The 24,951-nt window shown below is 44.2% G+C and overlaps 1 protein-coding gene across 1 annotated transcript; it reads right to left on the bottom strand.

Moving 5' to 3' along the window:
• Positions 1 to 310: 310 nt before the first annotated feature.
• LOC147596649 (ubiquitin-associated protein 1-like) lies at positions 311 to 24,868 on the bottom strand. Its single transcript, XM_086769415.1, has 7 exons — positions 24,835 to 24,868; positions 12,448 to 12,572; positions 10,679 to 11,602; positions 6,282 to 6,335; positions 5,647 to 5,844; positions 2,650 to 2,751; positions 311 to 1,229 (listed from the first exon to the last, which is right to left on the bottom strand). Exons 1-7 carry the CDS (start codon positions 24,866 to 24,868, stop codon positions 1,065 to 1,067), a joined length of 1,602 nt encoding a protein of 533 aa, XP_086625541.1. The 3' UTR covers positions 311 to 1,064.
• Positions 24,869 to 24,951: the final 83 nt, after the last annotated feature.

Genomic DNA, 24,951 nt, shown 5'->3' with positions numbered 1-24,951 from the left:
AGGGGTTTATTAGTTGTTCTTCTGCAGAATCAAAATCTCTAGCAAATTTAAAGATTCCTCAAGAACTTGAACCATGTACAACATAATACTCTGAACTATCAAAAACAACCCAAAACTTGATTTCTAGTACTAGATGTTATTATGTAATTCTATAGCAGTATGAGAAATAGAACTAATGCAGTGAGTATATTTGTTTTAAAGAAAGTGCTTGAAAGAAGCCTCCTGCATCACAGAGTATTATTTAAAACAAGAAGGTAACTGATTTCCTAGCAGAGTATTCTCTTAAATATCCTACAAACCTGGGGGGCTAAGAATACTGAGCCCCAGCTCTCTGCCTTCAGGTTCAAGAACCAACACAAGTTGCAGGTCCAGGTAGAGTTCATAGCTTACCTGTTTCATGAGAACTTACTTACACACCACTCAGCATTGGATACTCATGTCTGACAGAAGTGTTGGATGCATGGGTAAAAAAAACCAACCAAACAAAAAAAAAAAACCACCACAGGAGGAACAGCTTCTCTCTTTATGCATAGCAACAGTTTCCGAACCAGTGTTTTACTACATTACAGACTAACTTTCAATCAAAAAGTAAAACTCCATTGCGCTAAAGGTCAAATTTAACCAGTTAATCTGGACTGTGATAAAGTCAAGTAATTCAGTACAAGCAGACACCATGAAAGTAGCTTCAAAGAACCAAAGCATCCTAGTTTCAGAACCAACTTAGTATTCTTCTGTCCAACTCCAGTGCAATCATGAGGGGGAGAAACCACTCCTGTCTCTACCTATGTACAATTCCAGTAGAGCTTGAGCAGTCTAAACTCTCCATGGCCAAGCTGGAAAAAGGAAACTTAGGAAAGGACACTTAAAAATTTAATTTAAGAAAGAAGGTTGACTCTCAGTGGAAAGAGAAATGCTAGAGTGATGCACACGAGAGGGCTTGCTCAGTCACTCTCCCATGTATGCGAAAAGTCAGACTCCTTCCTGCCAAGAGCAAGTCACACGTGATGTGAAGGTGGCAGGGCTGGTCCTGCTCCGTTGCACGCCAAGAATCCAGGAATGTGTTTTCAACTGGCCCCTGCACGGGCCATTAGATCTTCCAAAGCACGGGCCATTAGATCTTCCAAAGCGTTGTGTTGGTCGTTGTTATGTAATAATAAGACCTCCTTAATGTCTTTTAGTTCAAAGCCCATTTCTTTAAATTGACTCATTAGTTGGAGAAGTTCTGTGATCTGAAAGACAGAGACAGTCCATTATTTGCAAGAGAAAAGAGGATCAGTGCTTGGTGGAGGTTTAGCACAGAGCCAGTCTTCAGCAACTGGGCACCCCATGGGGTGGATTCCTACTCCCCAAGTACAGCCCGTTCCAGCTCCATTTGGAGAAATTCCACTCACATGAGAGTTGGCAGAGCTCTGGGTGCAGTAGCCCACAGAGCCTCACTTTCAGTCCCCTGTGTTTGCAGGCCTGCATTTCCAAAATCCTTTTCAGCAAAGGCATCAAAGCTCAGTCTGTGGAAGTGTGTCTCCTAGTAGGAAATTTATCAGCCTGGCCTAATTCGGACTCTGATTAATGTCATCCTGCTCCCCCACCCAGCAGCTACTGCTGCATCTGAATTTTTTAAAGTTACTTTGACTTTGGGAACAGTACAGTAGTCCTTGCTATCAAATGGCTCTTCAGATCTATGGCAAATTTGGGAGATTAGCACAAATCCTATTGGACACACTGTGTACGATACTACCAACATCAACCACAAATCCTCCTTGAGCTTTGAAAAAAGTAACAAGAAGTGTATTAACTGATCAGGCTTTTATGAACCCTCTGCCATTTACAGGGCCTCTGCTCCACTCCGGGGGGAGGGAGGGGACCAAAAACCAAAGAAACAGGTTGAAATGGACGATCAGGAGAATAGCCATTTCCAATTTTGGGGTTAAGTCAGCAGCAAATGTGTTTCCTGAACTCAGTCACTTTTCCCATCTTCACAGTGTTGTTCCTCTGCTTGCAAGCTCATCACAAAGTCCAAGAAAGGCAGGAAGGCATATATATGTCTGGGGGTGTTGGGTTGCACCTCTAAAGATTTCATATTGGCACACAACAGGCTAGCAAAATTTAAAAGATCCTGCTGTCCTCTGCTCTGGCTACCCGCTCCTGCCTCTGTACTTTTCGTGCTGGTAAAGCAGCCAGACAATGAACCAGACCCCCAAAAAAACATATTTTCCAGCTTCTTTCAGAGAGAGGACTAACCCAATTTGCTGAGCAGCCAGGCAGTTTGTACAAGGGAGAGAATTCACAGCCAAGGTAGGCTGGCAGGGTTTGAAATAATTTGCTGCTTCTAAAATTAACTGTCTCTGTACCAAGCACCTCGTCCACAAGAGAACTCTGAGTTCAAAACATTACAACCAGAATAAGCAGAGTCTTTAAAAAAATCCTGTCCCCATAAAAACACATGCAAGTGAGAGTGATAAAGCAATGCAGAAGAACTCTAATGCTTTAACACCTATTCACTCTGTCACCACAAGGATGTCCTTCAGCAGTCAGTTTTGAAAACAAGGCAGCATTACCATGAAAGCCAGAATTACATCAGCCAGATGAACTGCTGCTGGAATGTCCCATCACAGCCCATTCTCTGTATTGCTTAGCATGTTGCGCTCTCACCTTCTCCTCTGAACACTGGTGCATTTCCAAAGCTGCTTCAACAAGGAGTGGATCAAAGCCCTTCTCACAAAGCTGTCCATGTGCAAACAGGTAATCCAAAACCTGTGGGGAATTAAGAAAAGAAACTAAGGTTGCAGAGTGGCATTCACAGCGCATGGTTGAATATCATCTCTGTACACGCAGAGGGGCTGAGCAAGACTCTACCCCAGGCTTCACAAGAACTGAGATAAAGTCCTTCCTAGTAGAGTTGAGATGCTCTTTATGCAAGAGTTTGTTCAGAGAAAATAAACAAGTCTTGATAGGACAAGGGGTAATGGTTTCGAAACAGAAGGAGGTAGATTCAGACTGGACGTAAGGAAAACATTTTTTACACTGAGGGTGGTGGAACACTGGCCCAGGTTGCCCAGACAGGTGGTGGAAGCCCCATCCCTGTAAACATTCAAGGCCAGGCTGGATGAGGCTCTGAGCAACCTGATCTGGTTGGAGATGTCCCTGCTCCTTGCAAAGGAGGTTGGACTGGATGGCCTTTGAAGGTCCCTTCCAACCCAAACTGTTCTATGATTCTGTCCTCATGTGCTCTCCCACCAGCTGTGAACATCATCTTCCACTCTAGTCAAAACAGTCTCAGAAGCTTATCTTCAGCCTTCCATGCCTGATCACTCAGCAGAAGGTAGAAGTTTAACTATGCTTTTTATACTACAAGTTTTTAAAATGAAACTGTAGGTCCAGCGGTAAAGATGTGTCAGCTTCTGGCTTCCTCTCAGATAGCTGCAAGAGCTAATGCCATCTGAAAGCAGTCAACCTTAAGATCAACTCAGCATACTGGTGAGTGAGCTGCAAATCTCAGCTCACATACCCAGAAATTGCTGCCAAATTTCTTATCCGTCCTCAGCTTTGAGAGGTACAGGGAAAGGTCAGATAGTGTTCTGGTTTTGTTAGTGAGGGGGGGCCTAAGGTGGTAGCTTCTGTAGGAAACTGCTAGAAGTCGCTCCCCTTTGTTCAGTGGACTCGGCCGGGCCTAGGGCGGACCCACTGCTGGCCAAGGCCAAGCCAATTGGTAGCAGAATGTCCCGTGATAACGCCTCTGCGATAACGTATTTAAGTAGGGGAAAACAGGAAAAAGAGGAGGAGAAGATGTGAAGCAGCTGAGCGGGGGGCAGAGAGGGGGAGGCGCGAGCCTCATGGGCCTTGCAGGCCTCACCCTCTGGCCTCCCGCCGGGCAGCCGACTGGGCCCAACTCGGCCCGGCCCGGCTGCAAGAAGTGGAGAGGAGATGAGAAGTGAATAAGATGTAAAAAGGATCCTGAGAGGCGTCTGCCAGCCTGTTGTGAGGAACGGCTGCAGATGCCAAGGTCAGTGAAGAAGGAGGGGGAGGAGTAATATGGCTCCTGGCCAAGATTCCTCTGCAACTCGTGGTGAAGACCATGGTGGAGCGGGTTGTCCCCCTGCAGCCCATGGAGGTCCACGGAGGGGCAGAGATCCACCTGCAGCCCGTGGAGGACCCCACGCCGGAGCAGGTGGAGGCCTGAAGGAGGCTGTGGCCCGTGGAGGGCCCGCTGGGACAGCTGTTCTAGAGGGACTGCACCCCGTGGAAGAGATGACCCACGCCGGAGCAGTTTCACGAAGGACTGTGGCCCGTGGGAGGGACCCCACGCTGGAGCAGAGGAGGAATGCGAGGAGTTCTTCCCCTGACGATGATACAGCGGCGTAAAACAACGCGTGATGAACTGACCGCGACCCCCATTCCCTTTTCCCCCCCCGTGCCGCTCGGGGGGGGGGGGGAAAGGAGGTAGAGATAATGTTAAGCCTGGGAACAGGGAGGGGTGGATGAAGGTTATCTTGTTCCCTGTCTCATTCTCCTGCTAATTTTAGAAATAAATGAATAGTTTTCCCCAAGTCGAGTCTGTTTTGCCCGTGACGGTAACTTTAAGGATTTCTCCCCGTCCTTATCTCAAACCTTGAGCTGTTTTTTCTTAGATCATCTCCTCCTATTCTCTCGGAGGGTGGGGGGAGCGAGAGACAGACTGCGTAGTCTGGTCCTGATCAGGACTGAACTACGACAGATAGATAATGCTAAGACGAAAGAACACAGCCTGCAAATACAGCAGGATTTAAAACCACCCTCCTAAGGGACATTTTTTCCATTTGATACTACAGTTCACTCCAGCACACAGCTTAAATCACTCTCAACGCATAGGTAGTGGGCAAGCAAATCAGTTCCACAAGCAGAAGTCACTGGGACACTCCTCCTCCCCAAGCGACAGGTGCAGTCCCACCAGGCAATGCTCTGCACAGCACACAATCTGCCTAGGGTCAGCACACAAAGTTTGGCCACACTCTCCCTGCTTTAAAATGTTTGTTTGAAGTGGATCCAAGACCCAGAGCCGTGCTTCATCCTGTAGCGCTTTATGCTATATGACCTGGTTTTAGCAAGCATTTGAGGCAACACACGAGGCAGGAAGCACCACAACCAGAGCACACAAAAGTCAGTCAGTTGTGCCTTGCAAGAGCCTTTCAGGGCTGTCATAAGCCTGCAGGGGCCAAACCCTCTACAAGGAGAGACATCAGCTTTGTAACCTGTGCTCAGAACAAGGGAAGTTGGTTGGTTTTTTGTCACGCGGCACTAAGCATGGCGTAGAGGCATGCTAAGCTTCCTTCGGATGGTTTTGTGGCTCCTGGGAAGACCCAGTTCCTCTCCCAGCTTCACATGGAGCTAAGGGCCCATCCCAAGCTCAGCACAGCTCTGACCCAGGACCCACAGGTGTGGTTGACTGAAGCAGTCTCTCATCAGAAACATGTGCAAACATTCTTTTCCTTGGCTTTGGGAGACTTTACTGCAGGTGACAACTTCTCTAGTGGTTAATATCACAGCAGCTACAGGCTGCAACCCCTTGTTAGAATAAAAGTATTTCCCCCATCCATTTTGCAAACCCAAGGTTGTTTCTCAGCAGAATCAGCATCTAATCAAGGGTTTCTTTCCCATTGCACAAGCTCTTACCTGGTCTATGTTCTGTCCCTTCTTCTTCATGGCTTTCAGGACGTTTTCAGGCGAGTACCCCATGTTGACAACCGTCTCTATGCACTGCCTCTCGCTAGCAGAGAGGATCTGCTGTAGTTCAGGAGTGGGGCCACCCGACCGCTTTGTGCAGCTGGTGTTATTGGGCACTTTAGACACTGGGAAATTTTGGTGCGTTACCTAAAGTGTAAAACCCAGAGGCTGAGGTGATGGTCATCTGCATCCCCACATCCTGTTTCTTGCTAGTGCAGAACCAAGATATCTCATAATTAATCTGAGAGGCTTTCTAGACTGCCCTTGGGAAGTTACTCACTGTCAGGATGAAACCAAGCAGTGCACATAGTCTGACTCCCACCATACTCTTTTTACCTTCAAAACAACAATCAACAACCCAGATTCTTCACAATATACCCTCTCCTACTGGTGGACGAAAACCTTTCAATACCAAACCTTTGCAACAGTGATGATATATATCCTTATGATATAGCCAAACCCTGTACCTCAGAGGAAGCATGGAGATTGCTTCCTTCACCCCAAGCTTACTCATCATCTGTGATTTTCTGTACTCAAAGGAGTGCTACTTCTGGAGATTTTCAGACAATCCAGTGCAAACACACAGGTATTTGGGAACTTTCCTCAGGGATTTCTGTTTCCTTGTAGTCTGGGTGTACCTCTTGGACAACACACAAATAGATGACTATAAACATTATGCACCAGTGAGCAGAATTTGCTACAGCTAGGGGAGAAGGGTTTTATGGGAGAGATCTGGGAATAAGTCTACCATACTAGGGAGAGTTGTGGTCTGATCAGGCTTCCATATGTGAGATGCATAATTTATGCAATTGTGTGTAGTTATAGAATAGCCATCATATGGATAGTTTCTTCTCTCAGTACTCTACAAAAACAGATTATACTCCAAGAGGGATGTGTCCCCCCTCATAATAATTGTAAGCTTGTTTATTCTGTCACTGTGACTGCAACATGTTCATACAGTTCAGCATAACATGCTGGCTCCTGTTCAGCTCTTGACCCAGTGCTACACTGCCTGAATGATGGTGATAATTTTAAAAGTCATTGCTTAGAGACTTCCCTTGATTTTTTTTTGACCATGAGAAGGGGAAAGAGAAACAAATACCCCTGTTCTACTCTCAAAGCACTGTATTTCATATGCCATATGCAAGCAACGCAGCATACTGGCTAAAAAAAGCATATGATTTTTCTACCAATGCCCAACACTTAGTCCCATTTCCAGTACACCAACAAGGCTGGGTAACATTCACCACAAAAAAACTCCCACAACACAACAAACCACAAAAACAAACAAAAAATCACAACCCACACAGAAAAAAAAAACAAACCACACCACAACAACAAACAATTTTGAGAATATATATCAGGATTTTGTCAAATTCGGGGGGGGAAGGGCATTGTTCTGCATTTCTGCCCATTTTCATCTGATGGACTGGTTTACCCAAGAACCTCTCCTCATGGTGGTAGAGGGGTTTAAAGTTCTTCAGGCACTTTTGCCAGAGCAAAAAGTGCTAGAATGGGATACACTTAAATGTGGGTCTGGAGTAGCCCCGAAATCAGCTGGTTATCAAACTGAAGGATGATGCTTTGTTAATGATGCTGCAGACAGAAAAAACAAAACTGCTTCTGACACCAGAGACTCAAGAGTCCAGGAAAACCAACTCCTCCTCAATCTACTTGAGCTTGATAACCTGTGCTTGTGGTCAGTGACTTCCAGCAGAGGAGGGAAACACCTAAAGGAACTGCAGGGGACAAAGCCAGGACTGGTCACTCAGCAGCCACACTTGCTTATGTTTTAAAACTTGCATTTCAGTGCCCTTCAAGAAGCAGACGTGCAGTGCTTTCAGTATGTGCTTGCACATGGTGCCTACTTTCAGGGACTTCATACAGAGGTCAGGAGCCCTGCCTGCAGCTGGTGTGCCCACACATGCCACACTAGCACAGCAGTATATATTCTGAATGGTTCAGCAGGAATTCCATCCAAAAAACCCTAGATTCAAAAAACAAACTCCAGTGGTAACTCCAAACTCAAAGTTACAATTTCTAGCCTTGTGAGAAAAAAAAATGTATATATAAAAACACTGTGGAATACACTGGGACATGTAATTGTCCTGAGGCTTTCTAAAAATGACAGGCTTATTCTTGTGTAACCTTGAAGAAAAGGGGCACATGACCCTTCTGCTCCCAGTCACAGGAATGACTGTGACTTCCTTTTATCATTTTCATACTTTGAGGATTTTTGTTACATTTACCTCAATTTTTTGCAGCTCAGCTGTTATTTTCCAGCCACTGGGATCATATTGTGGAAATATGAAACAAGTATATTCTGAAGTCTTGGAATTGAAACAGAAAGAACTAGTTCTGTTGGCATACCTATTTCTTGGTTTGCTATTTCCAAAGTAGAAATAGTTTCAAATGAAGATCTTTATTACTTCTCCTAGCAAGACTATTTTTTGTTTATCAGTTTGTATCTTCCGTTACAGCATTCTCAAGAATACACCTTCCCTCTTGGTCTTTAATAAGTTTTAATCCAGCATAGAGATTTGAATAGACTGAAAATTTGGCCATCTGAATGCCCATCTATCTAGTTGTAAGTGATCTTTCATGTTAATCCCTAGAGGTGTCATACTTTGAGGTTTCACCTCTGAGCTACATACGATCATACAATCGCTTCTCAAACCTGTAATCTGTAGCAGTGAGTTGCTCAGTACATTGCTGCTTCTGCCAAAGTTTACTGTATTAAATTTGTTCTAGTGATCAATAAACAGCTGTTCTGCTGTGCTCTGACAAATACACTAGTTGCCAGAATGCTGTATTTCACAATTAATAATCTATTTACCTAAGCCTGAAAAGAGGAGAAAGAACAACAGGAGAAGCAGTGTCACTTGTTTCAGAGCACGTGGTATCACATGAAAACCTATAGTATGCCAGTACGGTCACAGAAGCACTGCTTATATTGTACAGAATCCAGATTATTTTAGAGCCAGCTAGAGAATTTGACTACAGGAGTTTCCACTAGCTTTCATGAGTATTGGTGTCCAGATCTTAGGTTCTTTGGAAAAAAAAAAAAAAAAGTCCACAAGCTTACTCAAATCTCTGCTCTTATTCGCAAAGAGACTGTGTTGGGGTTTGATGGAGGGGGAGGGGCGCGCTACAGGGGTGGCTTCTGTGAAGTTGCTAGAAGCTTCACCTTTGTCCAGTGGAGCCAGGCGGCCCAGGGCAGACCTGCCGCTGGCCAAGGCCAAGCTAATTGGTGATGGTGGTAGCGCCTCTGTGATAACGTATTTAAGAAGGGGAAAACAAAGCAGCAGCAGGGACAGAAGGGGGAGGCATGGGCCTTGCCCCAGGTCTCCTGTGCAGGCAGCTGCCTGGCAGTGGGGAGAGAGGAGTGAGGATATGTGAGAGGAACAACATCAAGGTCAGTGAAGGAGGGGGGAGACGTGCAGGAGCAGAAATTCCCTTGCAGCCCATAGTAAGACAGTAGGCTGTCCCCCATTGTTAACAGTGGAACAGATATCCACTTGCAGCCCATGGAGGACCCCACAGCAGAGCAGGTGGCTGCACCTGAAGGAGGCCATGACTCCATGGGGAGCCCATGCTGGAGCAGTCTGTGCCTGAGGGACTACACTCTGTGGAAAGGACCTACGCCGGAGCAGTTCATGAAGAACTGTAGCCTGTGGGAAGGAGTCATGCTGGAGAGGTTTGTGGAGGACTGTCCCCCGTGGGAGGGACCCCATGCTGGAGCAGGGGAAGAAGGAGAGGAGTTCTCCCCCCCAAGGAGGAAGGAGCAGCAGAAACAACAGGTGATGAACTGACAGCAACCCCCATTCCCCATCCCCCTGCACTGCTGGGGGGGGAGGAGGTAGAGAAAAGCAGGAGTAAAGTTAAGCCAGGGAGGAAGGGAGGGGTGAGGGAAGGTGTTCTTAAGATTTATTTTTGCTTCTCGTTATCCTACTCTGGTTTGATCATTAATAAATTAAGTTAATTTTCCTCAAGTTGAGTCTGTTTTGCCCATGACGCTAACTGCTGAATGATCTCTCTCTGTCCTTATGACTCATGAGCCTTTTGTTATATTTTCTCTCCCTCATTCCCCCAGGGAGGGGGGAAAGTGAGCAAGCCTCGTGGTGTTTAGCTGCTGGGTGGGGCTAAACCAGGACAGAGATAAAGACAACAGCTGGTGTGAAGTTAAGTGTCCCCAAAGTCATTTTGGAACTTGCTACAAGTTTGAAGAAATGAAGCATCAAACTCCTGTGTCAAAGCTGTACAGCAACCAACTAACATTAGTGATCTGAGATTATCCTCAAGACTGCTTTTGGTATCCGCAAAGCAATCCTTCCACCCTCCTTTACAAGGAAGATGGTAAATACCAGATTTCAGACCATCATTTTCATCCTTTTAAAAGTTAGATTTTAAAAGGATCTCATGAAGAAAATTTTAAAAGAGATAGACAATTCTTTCACTGCGGGTCAACTGCAAGCACTTTTTTCTTCCCTGAATGACACAGCACATGTGTGTTTTTAATCTATTATTGCTTCTATTCCTTGAAAAGCCTGTATTTCCCATTATTTCCAGCAAATAAGCAAGCCAAGGAACAAATCTAGCAAAGATTTAACTCAAAATCTAACACCAGTTCAGAATCTGATATATCTCAGTTGGATAAGACAGAATGCAGGACTGTACAAAGAAGATATCTTATACACTTAGCTGAAAAGGTGTGCAACTATAAACAAGAGCTGAAAGAAGTCACCAGAATTGGTCTAAAAATATCAGATTTGGGGAAAACCTGCAGAGTAATAATCTGAGGTTCAGAATTGCCAGCATGCAGACCTGTTTGATTAATTTGCCGTATAAATGAAGAGGAACTACCACAAGTGATCTACACACCACTCCCATTAAATGAGCCTAAAACCATAGGACATTTTAGAAGCAACATTTGCCTCCGCATCTCCACAGCAACCCCCATTCTAACCCACTGCATGTTTACCATAGTCGCTGTGTTTTGAGTTGATTCTTCTTCTGTACAAACTGTTGACACAGTCAGGGAAGGCAGCCTGGATGAAGAGGATAATATTGATGTCTCCATGCCACTGTCCTCATTTAGAGCAGCAAGATCAACCATATGGCATCCATTCAGTTTACTAGCTTTGCTCTGAGGACAGGTCTGCAAAGAGCTGAGAAAAGTGCCATTGTGGAGACAGGTAGTGCTGTGGAAAGCGCTCGTGAGCTTTGATTTTTGATCACTCTCGTTGGAGTCAAGTTTAGGAAAGGACAGGGATTTGATATTGCTCACTGAAGTGATAGGGGACAGGGACACTTTGGAAGACAAGGACATCTTTTCACAGTTTCCCAACTGCGGTAAAGTGATAAAGCCATTGGGCTTGTGAAGGGGCTTGAAGTCCAACATGGCCCTTTCTATGGATGCCAGAACTTCCTCATCTTGCAACACAGACTCAGACCCTCCTTTGGGCAAAGTATTATCTAACAGCTGGGCAGCAATTGGCCCAGTAGTACCAACATGAGTTTCAAGAATATTTTTTAATTCCTCCTTATCATCAATAGTTTTTAATTCCAGTTTGTCAAATGGGTCATCTTCACATTCAAAATCAGCTGGGTTGAAGTCTGCTTTTGGATGAGGTGGACTGAGAACCTTTTGCTTCACAGCGCTGCTGCTGGCTGGCGTGGGAGTAAGAATATTATTGTGCTGCAGGCTAGCGAGGATGGGGTTAATAGGAGGAGGCATGGCCTCAGGGCAAGGTCCCTCTGAGAACTCCATTTTGTCCATGACCTCTGGAACTGCTTTTGAGTTTGCTAGTGCTTCTGCCTTGTGTTCAGCTTCTCTCTGGGCAGCTTCAATTTTTTTTATATCTTCAGCCCACTCAATTGTTTTCTTTTCCAGTGAGAAGTCATACTGACCAAGGGTGAAGGGGAAAGGGGGGGGGGAAAAAAAAGGATAAATTATAAGGATCATAGCTACTACTTCTAACAGCAACATAAGTAATATAGAATAAGAGCTACGTGAATTACCATGGACAGGCATCAATTTTTTCCCAGCATCTCTTGTAACCTACAGACTGGCAAAGCTAGAAGACACCAGAAGCAGTTTTTCATTTTGCCTCTAGCAGCAAAACTTGTCTGTAGCCTGGATTAGAATATCATGTTTTGCCTACTTCCTCTATTTAGTTTTGCTTTAGAGCTACTGATCAGAAGCCATCCATACCAAGCTGTAACCTGTTTGCCCTACAGCTGGAAAAGAATTCCCACTCAGAACTGCACAGAAAACAAGAACTGTAAATTTATTTCTTCATCCCACTATTGTGAGAACCCATAAAACATGGTCATAAAAACACTTGCTACCCTCAAATAAGATTCTGCAAATATGCCATAGCATGGGTGTATCAGTTTCCACCATTTTTCCTCTTAAAAATGCTACTCAAGTTTAATCAGGGTAACATTTAGACCTATAACTATTACACAAAAACATTGTGCTTTTTTTGAAGTATATACACTAAAATAAATGCTATTAGGCTTTTTAAAGTTATAAGAAGTAGAAACTTTTTGCACAGCCTATCATATTTTCATCTTTCTATACATTTTAACAGATCTTCTGCCTGGCATATGAAATGACACTACAGGATGGACAAGACTAACATTTGAACACATATGTGAACTGTGACTACTTGCAATTTACAGCACCACATGTTGGGCGCCAGGGATGAGAGGGAAGAGAGCAGAAAGGCAAAACACATTATTTACCTGGGCTTCTCTGACAAGCTGAGAAGAATCAGGCAGGCAGAAACCAATGGGTAATCCAATCTTCACTTGGGTTTTGAATTTGTCTCCTATCTTAAATGGGACATCATCAAGATAACTGAAAGGCCCTAAGATCAAAAGGAGAAATTGTATCAGAAAAACTTTACGAGTTTAATATATTCAATTAAGTCTCACATTTCTGTATTTGGGAGCTATTTTATCTTTGCAGCTCCAACTACACCAGGTGACTCAATACAAAGGAAGTTGCTTGATCAGAAACATTGAATCTGTTTGGACTTTGTTGCCTCAGTTTTGTTTTTGGTGTTTTGTTTTGGTTTTTTTTTTTTAATTTTCTAGCTCACGTCTATTAAAAAAAAAAAAAACCACCACCAAAATAAACCCAAAAAGACACAAAAACCAAAACACATAACAATCCAACAACTGAACAGATTTTGAAGTCAATATACCCAACATTTTAGCTTCCCTTGTGACAAGACTATGCCTATACAACTGGAAGCTGAAGCTCTCCTGAACACTGTATTGTTATATCTCTATAAAAAGATCAATCATTTTTGTCATGTTCAAAATAGGCTTTAAAATAACCCAGCTTTAGAGCAGTTAAGACAAACTAAAAGCCAAGTTTTGGCACACAAGTAGGAAGTAACATTTGGACAGAAGTGGTCACAAGGGCAAAGTGACCCAAAGTCTAGATGCTCCACATTAACCAAAACACAGTGAAATAGCTCAAGACAATAGCATAGCAATTCTGATTTTTGAAACGAGACGATCTAACTTAATCAGCTGATTTGTGACCACTCCAATGAGAGGTCTCAGATTTATTTCATGGCACTCCATCTCTCATTTATATCCATCACTTACATGTGGTATTTTAAAAGTGGTTTAGGACAAAACTCTTTCTTCAGGCATCCTGCACACTCATGTGGCAAAATCACTTAGAGCTCAATCAAGAAGCCAGACTATAGGTTTGTTTTCCTTGAGCTGCTGTGAAGAAGTATTAGAAAACCCACAATATAAAGTGTACTCAGTTTCTCAATTAACTGAAAGGGGTTTATTGGATCGCTGGTCCAAGCTTTTGGAATTACAGGCAAGGTTTCTGGCTGCGTATAACAGTTTGAAGTATTCCTCTAGCACTCATTTGTAACTTTGCTTTGAGCATTGCAGATCCAAAAAAGACATTAGCAGTAACATTAAGATGGTGTACAGTGACTAACACCTCTTGCTCAGTGAGCTGTGGCTTGCCATTTTTATCTGACCCATTTTCATACTCAGATGACAGTTTGTGTTCCTTCACTGTTGACTCATTTACAAGGCAGTCACAGGCTCCAAAAGGATGAGCAGCTCTTGAAAACAGGAACATCCTGTTAATTTGGAGTTAAATGTTTATATGCTGTTATCACTTGAGCTCTTATACTATGCACCACACTGGCTGGTCCCAGAGTCCTGTTAGGACACAGGTGGTATTTTCTCCAGCTTTGAAATCATCAGGCTGAATTACCTACATCCCACTGGCACGACCAGTATGAAAAAGTGCTCCAGGCAGAATATAATAGCATTTTCACTGATCCTTACTGAGAAGCACATATTCAAACATTACACAGCACAGCATCCAGATGGCACCTCACTGCAACACAGCATCCAAATAGTATTTGAGTTGGCAACTGGAGAACCTGGATATGCCAAACTGTGTTTGCTTATGCGGAAATAGCAACTGTGGCAGCCTTTGCACTGAGAGTGGTAAATCACAGCCAGGTTAAAGACAACCAGATCTACTGACTGCTCAGAGGCCGGCATGACTGCTGCTACTATGACCTGCTTAGTCCCACTGGCACAAGTCCTGCTCTAAGCAGGATGATCCAAGCAAAGTAGGATTACCTCTCTGCATCAATCTCACAGCCCAAATTGCTCAGTGTGCAAATACTTGTCTTATTAGATCTATTGACATAGCAAGTGGTAGACACCTCCCCTTGCACAATCTTCTTGTTTGCCTGAAATAAATACTAGCCACAGAGGTTACAAGAACACATTGTGGTATTTACATAGCAACACTCTTTAGGTTTTTTTTACTGTACCAAAACACACACACCTAGACTACACGGGCTGCACTGACAACTGCCAGTTTAACCTCAGCAACTAGACTAAAGCATAAAAAACTTCTAGTTTCTTCCCAGTATACTGATTTTTTAATAATGACCACTGCTATAACCTCATCTTGAATACAATTCTGCTACAGAACCTGCAAGCACATGTTAAGAAACACACCAAGTGTTTTAGGACATTTGATAGCATAAAGTCTTTCTGAAGCAAAACATTGATGCACACAGTATTCGCTCTGTTCCAGTCCAATCAGAACAGTACTAGTCTAGTGAAGTTAAAATCTAATCAAGAAAGCCAAGAATCCTTTTCTTTTTGTAAACAGATGACCCTTCTGCCTGAACACACTGATGATTAAGGGTGCAAATTATTTTAAAATGGCATATTCTAAGGTAATAAGCAAAATCTATGTATAGGAAGTATTATGCAAGTCATTGTTTCAATAGTCACATGTTCAAGTGAAGCAATTAAAGATTTTTTTGAGCTGTTATTTAATATGGCTGTTACCACTTTATCCTTTCAGCAGTTAAAACCATATTGAGGAAGTTCTGAGAATAGCCCTGGAAAAACTGTACCTGTCTGTCTGATCTCTGACACCATGTACTATATGATATTCCTGGTCCAAGTATCTACTATGAGAGTAGATTTCTCTCCGCTTTAGCATAATGTGGAAATCACTGGCCAACTCATAGAAGCATCCTCCATTTTGGTAGCAAAATGGAAACATTTCAGATAAAACCAGTTACTGGTTATGAATGGGGAACAGTTTTGAAATCAAGTTGAACTTAGTTTTTGTGGTCACACAAACCAGACTTACCTGATTTTCAGAAATTGAAGTTAAAAGTTTTCAAGTTGTATAATGACAGTGACAATATAACAGCATGTCGTAGTTCAGCCCCAACGGGGACCAGACTACGCAGTCTCTCTCTCACTCCCCCGACTCTCCGAGAGAATAGGAGGAGATTTGACAAACAAAAGAAAACCAGGAAAAAAAAAAAACCAAACACGCGGGTTGAGATTTGAACAAAAAGTAAATTTAACAGTAATGACAGAAGAAAACAATAGAGTGATGGAACACAAATACAGTATAATAGCTCACAACAGATCTCCACATCCAGTCTCTTCCAACTAGGAGGACCTCCCTTCAGCACCCTCCTCACTTATATACTGAGCATGATGTCAGATGGGATGGAATAGCCCTTTGGCTAATTTGGGTAAATTAACCCCAGCTGTTAGCTAATTAGTTAACTATCCCAGCCATAGGGGCTACCAGCTTCAGTTCTCCACCCAGCTCAGGTAAATATTAACTCTATCCTGGCCAGAACCAGGACATTATCCACCCCTTATTCCATACCATCTACATCATGCCCAGATCCTACACTTTCCAATTAATCATCAACTTTTTCTTCCTTTTATCTACTTGTATGCAGACACACAGATGTAACTCTCTTAGTCCATGGTCCATCCTTTCAAAAGGTCTGTTGAGTTTATCCAGTCCATAACTTTGGGCTCCATCTGTCATAACAGGCTCTCAGCATAGGACAGATGACACAGTGTTTCCTCAGGTAGTCTGTCTGGTGCAAGTGACTTAGCAAGTTCATAGTCCGGAGACTGAAGATCTGTTGGCAGGTGCTAGTAGCAAGAGCCAGTTCTGGTTGCATCACTGCTGCAATTTTTCCTATTTTATTAAAGTTCATTCTTTGTTGGTATAAACGATTTTACTATAATACTTTTGACACAACATAAGTATCTCAGGGCGTGGAGCAGGAAGAAGCAAGGAGGGACACATAATAGCTAGATAACGACATACAGTACTGTATAGTAACCGACATCAAGCACTTCAAATTATTGGCTCTTTTCACCTAAAATTAGATCTCCTTGAGGTACACATCGGACTTTCCCATCCTCCTGCATTACCCACCAAGTACACCCAGGTCCTTGAGCAAAAGCAATCCCATGCATGGGTTTGCCTTTGCCCAAGGGAGAAATGACCCAGACTGTCTTCCCCAGTATATTCCTTACATGCACCACAGGGACTTTATCCCCTTCTACAGTATGTAGAAGTTCAGATTGGGCAGGGCCAGCTCGATTGGTGGACCCCCGAGTGTTGACTAACCAGGTGGCTTTTGCTAAATGTGTATCCCAATTTTTGAAGGTTCCACCACCCATTGCTTTCAGAGTTGTTTTCAGCAGCCCATTATACCTTTCAATTTTTCCAGAGGCTGGTGCGTGATAGGGGATGTGGTATACCCACTCGATGCCATGCTCTCTGGCCCAGGTATCTATGAGATTGTTTCGGAAGTGGGTACCATTGTCTGATTCAATTCTTTCTGGAGTGCCATGTCGCCATAAGACTTGTTTCTCAAGGCCCAGGATGGTGTTTCGGGCAGTGGCATGGGGTACAGGATATGTTTCCAGCCATCCAGTGGTTGCTTCCACCATTGTAAGTACATAGCGCTTGCCTTGGCGAGTTTGTGGGAGTGTAATGTAAATCAATTTGCCAGGCCTCTCCATATTTATACTTCAGCCATCGTCCTCCATACCACAGAGGCTTTAGCCGCTTGGCTTGTTTGATTGCAGCACATATTTCACATTCAAGGATAACCTGTGCAATAGTGTCCATGGTTAAATCCACCCCTCGATCATGAGCCCATTTGTATGTTGCATCTCTCCCCTGATGGCCTGAGGTATCATGGGCCCATCGAGCTAAAAATAGTTCATCCTTATGCTGCCAGTCCAGATCCACCTGAGCCACTTCAATTTTAGCAGCTTGATCCACTTGCTGGTTGTTTTGATGTTCTTCAGTGGCCCGACTCTTGGGTACGTGGGCATCTACGTGACGTACTTTTACAACCAGATGCTCTAACCGGGCAGCAATATCTTGCCACAGAGTGGCAGCCCAGATCAGTTTGCCCCGACGCTGCCAGTTGCTCTGCTTCCATTGCTTTAACCATCCCCACAGAGCGTTTGCCACCATCCATGAGTCAGTGTAGAGATAGAGCACAGGCCATTTTTCCCGTTCAGCAATGTTTAAAGCCAGCTGGATGGCCTTCACCTCCGCAAACTGACTCGATTCACCTTGGCCTTCAGCAGCTTCTGCAACTCGTCGTGTAGGACTCCACACAGCAGCTTTCCACTTCCGATGTTTTCCTACAATACGACAGGACCCATCAGTAAATAGGGCATACCGCTTCTCATTTTCTGGGAGGTTGTTATATGGTGGGGCCTCTTCAGCACGTGTTACCTCTTCCTCTGGTGGCTTTCCAAAATCTTTGCCTTCTGGCCAGTCTGTAATTACTTCTAATATGCCTGGGCGATTGGGGTTTCCTATTCGGGCCCGCTGTGTAAGTAGTGCAACCCACTTGCTCCATGTAGCATCCGTTGCATGATGCGCAGAGGGGACCCTTCCTTTGAACATCCAGCCCAGCACTGGCAGTCGGGGTGCCAGGATGAGCTGTGCTTCAGTACCAATCACTTCTGAAGCAGCTCGAACTCCTTCATATGCCGACAGGATTTCTTTTTCGGTTGGAGTATAGCAGGCCTCAGATCCTTTATATCCCCGGCTCCAAAACCCAAGGGGTCGACCACGAGTTTCCCCTGGTGCTTTCTGCCAGAGACTCCAGGTGGGGCCATTCTCCCCAGCTGCGGTGTAGAGCACATTTCTTACCTCTTGCCCTGTCCGGACTGGCCCGAGAGCCACCGCGTGAACAATTTCTTGTTTAATTTGTTCAAAAGCCTGCTGTTGTTCAGGGCCCCATTTAAAATCATTCTTCTTTTGGGTGACTTTATACAGAGGGCTTACAATCATACTATAATTTGGAATATGCATCCTCCAGAAACCCACAACGCCCAGGAAAGCTTGCGTTTCCTTTTTGTCAGTCGGTGCAGCCATAGCTGTTATTTTGTTGACTATATCTATTGGAATCTGACGACGCCCATCTTGCCATTTTATCCCCAAAAACTGTATCTCTCTTGCAGGTCCTTTCACCTTACATCGTTTTATGGCAAGCCCAGCTTTCAGGAGGATTTTAATTATTTTCTCCCCTTTTTGAAAAGCTTCTGCTGCTGTGTTGCCCCATACGATGATGTCATCAATGTACTGCAGGTGCTCTGGAGCGCCACCCTTTTCCAGTGCAGTCTGGATCAGCCCATGGCAGATGGTGGGGCTGTGTTTCCACCCCTGGGGCAGTCGATTCCAAGTGTACTGGACGCCCCTCCAAGTGAAAGCAAACTGCGGCCTGCATTCTGGTGCCAATGGGATTGAAAAGAACGCGTTGGCAATATCAATGGTGGCATACCACTTGGCTGCCTTGGATTCCAGTTCATACTGAAGTTCTAACATGTCTGGCACAGCAGCACTGAGTGGTGGTGTTACCTCATTCAGGCCACGATAGTCCACTGTTAACCTCCACTCTCCACTTGATTTTCTCACTGGCCATATGGGACTGTTAAAAGGTGAGTGGGACTTGCTGATCACTCCCTGGCTCTCCAGCTGATGAATCAGCTTATGGATGGGGATCAGGGAGTCTCGGTTGGTGCGATACTGCCGCCGGTGCACAGTTGTGGTAGCAATTGGCACCTGTTGTTCTTCAACCTTCAGCAACCCCACAACAGAAGGATCCTCTGACAGACCAGGCAAGGTGGACAACTGTATAATTTCCTCCATCTCCAAAGCACCTACACCAAAAGCCCACCGATACCCTTTTGGGTCCTTGAAATACCCCCTTCTGAGGTAATCTATACCAAGAATGCATGGAGCATCTGGGCCAGTCACTATGGGGTGCTTTTGCCACTCATTCCCTGTCAGGCTCACTTCAGCCTCCAATACAGATAGCTGCTGGGATCCTCCTGTCACTCCAGAAATACAAATGGGTTCTGCCCCATTATATCTTGATGGCATCAAGGTACATTGTGCACCAGTATCCACTAGAGCTTTGTATTCTTGCGGGTCTGACGTGCCAGGCCATCGGATCCACACAGTCCAATAAACTCTGTTATCCCTCTCCTCCACCTGGCTGGAGGCAGGGCCTCTCTAATCCGGGCCACAGTATTCATTATTCATTTCTTTTAAATATGCATGAGAGGTCCCTTCAAGAGGGTCAGAACTAAAGCTATTCCTTCTACGCTCCCTATTGGAGACTGGTGCAACAATTTTCCGGGGAGAACTTCTATTTGCAATGGTTTTTCCACGCAACTCACGTACCCGCGCCTCTAGGGCAGAGGTAGGCTTCCCATCCCACTCCCTCATGTCCTCTCCTTGGTCACGCAAGGTAAACCACAGGGTACCTCGCCGCGTAAACCATCTCTCTTGAGCAGGGAAACGTTTACTCCTAATAGCTGAAATATTGGCCCGTACCGGTGGGGAATGGGACATATCTGCTTTGAATTGCTGGAACTCCTGGGATAGTTTCTCCACAGCCGAGACACAGGCCCTTAGGGAGGAAGACAGGCTTTCCTCGTACTGCCGGAGTCGGCCAGCCAGTTCATCCACTGTTTCTTCCTCTCCATCTTTCCAGGTCATAACTGCCAATGAGTTGGCATATGATGATGGTGCACTTCGAACAAACTTCCGCCACATTTGTCGTGTGCACCTGACTTCATCTGGATCCTTAGGTAACTGATCATTGTCCAGGTCATCATAAATAATCTCCAGCACAGCTAGTTCCCTCAGGTACTGGATACCCTTCTCCATGGTAGCCCACTTGCCTGGATGACACATTATATCCTCCTTGAAAGGATACCTCTCCTTCACACCTGACAGGAGTCGCCTCCAGAGGCTGAGGGCTTGTGTCCCTTTTCCAACTGCTTTGTCAATGCTTGCTTCTCTAGAAATGGATCCCAGTTGCCTAGCTTCTCTGCCTTCTAATTCCAAGCTATTGGCCCCATTATCCCAGCACCGCAGCAGCCAGCTGATAATGTGCTCCCCAGGATGACGGCTAAAATCTTTTCCCATGTCTCGCAGCTCGCTCAGGGATAGAAATCTGGTGCTCACTGTCTCCTTTAGGAGTTCTTCCCCTGAGGAAGAGCCTGCCTGCCGAGTTCTTCCTAGGCATGTAGCAAATAAACCTTCCTCTTCTTCCTCCTGCTCCATCCTAAAAGGGGCTTCTTCTTCCCTCACTAAACGAGCTGACTTCCGCTTCCAAGTCTTCTTGGATACAGGGGCAACTGAAACTAGCACAGGTTCACCCTCTGATTCAGCTGCAATGCCTGTTGCTGGGGTTTGAGTACCTACATTGCAGGTCAGTTTGTTCTCCCTCACACCATGCCACGTATTAGTATCTTGCCTTAGGGTAAATCTCGGGAGGAGATTCCCAAAAAGTGGGTTTGCAGCTCTAGACAAGACTTGGCACACATTCAAAATACATAACAACAACATCATAGTGGCTTGAATATCCCCCAGATCTTTAAAGTTCTCAAAAAGTGGCTTAACTACCCTGGAAGTGAAAGAATTCGGGAAGCTGTCCACATAGGAATACCAATTTATCTCTAAGGCCATTGATGTCACCATGTCATAGATGTATATAGCATAGTATAACAGAAGGATAATTCTCATCATTTTCCCTGAGGTGATAAACACCACCACTGGGAACACGTAGTACATATAAGAGCGTAGACAATACAACAACATAACCAACCACTGCAACATCATGACCAATAACTGACAACCAATACAACAAGCACGTATAAACAAATTTGTTTCAAGCAAAAAAAAAAAGAAAAAAAGTCAGATCTGTTATTATCTCAACCCTTCATGCCCCACGTTGGGCGCCAAAATAACTGTCGTAGTTCAGCCCCAACGGGGACCAGACTACGCAGTCTCTCTCTCACTCCCCCCACTCTCCAAGAGAATAGGAGGAGATTTGACAAACAAAAGAAAACCAGGAAAAAAAAAACAACCAAACACGCAGGTTGAGATTTGAACAAAAAGTAAATTTAACAGTAATGACAGAAGAAAACAATAGAGTGATGGAACACAAATACAGTACAATAGCTCACAACAGATCTCCACATCCAGTCTCTTCCAACTAGGAGGACCTCCCTTCAGCACCCTCCTCACTTATATACTGAGCATGATGTCAGATGGGATGGAATAGCCCTTTGGCTAATTTGGGTAAATTAACCCCAGCTGTTAGCTAATTAGTTAACTATCCCAGCCATAGGGGCTACCAGCTTCAGTTCTCCACCCAGCTCAGGTAAATATTAACTCTATCCTGGCCAGAACCAGGACACAGCAATATTAACATACTGCACTTGATATAACCCACACCTTTTGTGCAACAGATTAGAGTTGCATTTCTAGATGCCACTAATTACTACAACTTAAGCTTGAACTTCCAATTATTCAAATGTCAGGAGAGCATTTGAAGTTACATGCTTAGGCATAGTTACAGGTGTATGCTAAGAATACCCTTCAAGACAGGAAAAAGAGTTCCTTCCTCTCTATCCATAACTCACGTTTCCATCTTCATCTCCATCTGAACATGGTCCTGAGCAACCTGCTTTAGATGGCTCTGCTTGAGCAGGTTTGAACATGATGATCTCCAGAGGTCCCTTCCAACCTCAACCACTCTGTGATTCACCACAGTCCTCTAATCTCCAATAAGCAGCTCAACAATAAGTACAAGAGATGCATCAACTATGTTGACCAATTTCATCAGCCTGCCAGAGACACTGAGCCAAAGGTAGCTAAGATGGGCTAGATACTTTACAGTAAACCAAAATTCACTTGGTGGGATTAATTCTTAACAACCCTGGAGAAAACTGAAAAAATTACCCTGCTGATTTCTTAAGACATAAGAAGCCAAGGAAGTTGCTCCACTACTCCTCAAAACCAGTACTGTGACAGTGCCACTGGTATCATTAGGAACAAAGGGTACACAAAAGGGTAAGACAAGTTAACCAGTCAGCTTACAGCACCATTTGTTTTGGTTTTGTTATTTTGAAGTCAGAAGCATGTTACACCATACTGTCTTGAGAAATATTTAAGACAGGTTGAATTCTAGGTCCGAGCAGTGTCTTTGCTAGTCTGGTTTAGGAAGCAGAAGAGAGACATAAAGATAGACTCAAAAGACAAGCAGTTCAGAGTGTTCATAGATACAAGAGAACAACTGCTGAAGAGCTGGCAGCTACCTAATAAAGAAATTAATTGTCTTGCAGCAGGATCACTGGGCCACAGCAAAGGAGACCATCTAAAAATTAAGTTTTGATAAGCCATTTTTATTAATCCTTAACCATGTATTTAAGTGAGGCATTTTTTATTCTGTACTTCAACTTTACACTTGCAAGACTGAATAAAAAGCTCAAGGAAAAATGGAATTCCCCAGGACCTTCTATGGGAAAACAACAGATATTGGGAAGGATGAGAGAACACTATCCCCCAAAGTTCAGCTCACATCTTGACATAGGCTACAGTGGCCTTAAGCTAAGGCGCAATTGCTGCTCATGGGAACGGAATATGCTTGCCATGGACAAGGCCAACTCTGACCTAACAGAATGTACAACATCCGTGAAATGGGGAACAATGGCACAGAGGTACCACAGCTCATCCCTGTTGTCAAGACTGGCAAAGATAACTGTGGAGCTGCTATCGAGGAGAATGAATCACAACTGCTGTCTCAATAACAACGGTGAGAAAGTGCCCTTTAGCTGAACTTTGCTCATTATAATGTCATTATAATACCAAAACACACCTCCATCCCAAATGCTACCCACCTCCAAGGTGCGACCCCCTCTCACTGAAGATGCCTTCTGAATTTCTTTTAGGCTATACCTTTAAAAGCAAAGCGAGAAAAATTTGCACCAATCCTGACAAAGGTATGTATGACTAGAGTCACTCAAGCTCCACCTAAAAGTATACAAACATTATAATAAGTTATGAATGAAAGGGGGAATTAGGGAAGAAGACCACCATCGAAACTTTGGGGTCGGTCGACGGGCTGAGCCTTTCTTCCTCCCCCCTGCAGGGACGCCTGTTGGGTGAGAGCTCTGTGTTGTGTGCACTTCAATACTAACGTCAAGCTAGCTATTGATAATCACTAGCGTTTAGGTTTGTTTATATCTTAAGTTTATCTGTTACTTTAAACCCACCTTTGCAGTCAGTATCTATCACCGGTATCACTCAAATCTGCATTTTGTCACGAATCTATATAATAAATTGTTGTTGTTGCTTTAATTAATATAAGTTTCCAGAAACTTTAATAGTTGGCATTGGGGACTTAAGGAATTTGTCTCAGTGTCGCTGCTCGTGAGAGTCCCTGAATAGGTTAGGCGACTATCCTCCGCTCCTGTGGGCTACCAAGAGGGACTTTGGTTCAGTGACACTGCCAATGTGAACCTGGCAGGCTGGCAGAGTTGTAAAGGGTCCAAGGAGACCCCCCCCCCTTCTCTTTAACCGAGGTGTGGGAGGCAGATCGGGTGCAAGGGTCTCGTCTTCCTTGGGAAACTAGCAGGCTGATCAAATTGCAAAGGGTTCGAGGTAGCCCCCCTTCTCTCATCCCTGTCTTCCTTCTTGGCTTTCTGTGACACCCTCTTATTTGAAAGATTATCCAGAAAGATCAAGGCCGAGTTTCTAAAAGCAGAAGTTGATAGCATGAAAAATCACGTTAGAAATCTCATGTGAACTGTACTGCCTTGAATGATTACCGATTTGAAAAAGCTACATTACATACAACAAACTGAACTTTAATGTTCCACAGAAATATTATTCCTCCCAAATTACACTCCATTTTCTAAAAGATTAGCACATATACAGGCAAATAAATTTTATGATACCAATCATCTGCATGATACCATACATCTCAAACGTAGAGGAAGATATTCTCTTCTTCACTTGCCTGCTGAACCAGATTAGTCCAATTTAGAACTTTTTTTATTCACTGCTGAGCAAAAAGCAAGCATAGCTCAATGGTATATTAAAAGCTTCACTTTCAATCCAACTTCTCATGTTACTTCCATAGAAAGGAGCTACAAATCTAGTGTCCACTTCAGCAAACATCAGATCAGTATCACAACTGCAGTTCAGCTTTGATTTTGAAGGGGGAAGTGGGAGGTATTATTCTGTCATGAGAGAGTGGGGAACAGTCACAGGCTGAATTTCAGTTTAACAGGCACAGCGTCGGCAACTATGCAAAAAGGAAGCTGAGGTACTTCATTCCTAACAAAAAATTACTCAGAGGCTAAACAGATTAGTCTCTATGGACTGTCTAGGCTGGGACATTAGTCAGCAGCAACAGTAGGATTCATTCTGTTGAAGAGACAAGGATGCCAAATTTCACTTACCATGAGAGTCAGATCCCAACTTCTTAGAAGCCATTTAGAACCTGAAAAAACATTTCAAAATAGCTTTAACAACATTATACAAGTAGCACAGCTGTTCTGATTTTATTTGGGGGGGGG

This window comes from Chlamydotis macqueenii, chromosome W, assembly GCF_036417535.1.
Source record: "Chlamydotis macqueenii isolate bChlMac1 chromosome W, bChlMac1.mat, whole genome shotgun sequence".
NCBI lineage: Eukaryota > Metazoa > Chordata > Aves > Otidiformes > Otididae > Chlamydotis > Chlamydotis macqueenii.
This window is presented reverse-complemented; position numbering and strand designations above follow the sequence as displayed.

Coding starts and splice junctions, on each gene's coding strand:
- LOC147596649 (XM_086769415.1), bottom strand. CDS start 24,868: ATGGCTTCTAAGAAGTTGGGATCTGACTCTCATG. Junction 2,752..5,646: donor AGGGACAGAACATAGACCAG/GTAAGAGCTTGT, acceptor AATTCCCCACAG/GTTTTGGATTACCTGTTTGC. Junction 1,230..2,649: donor ACCAGTGTTCAGAGGAGAAG/GTGAGAGCGCAA, acceptor TCTGTCTTTCAG/ATCACAGAACTTCTCCAACT.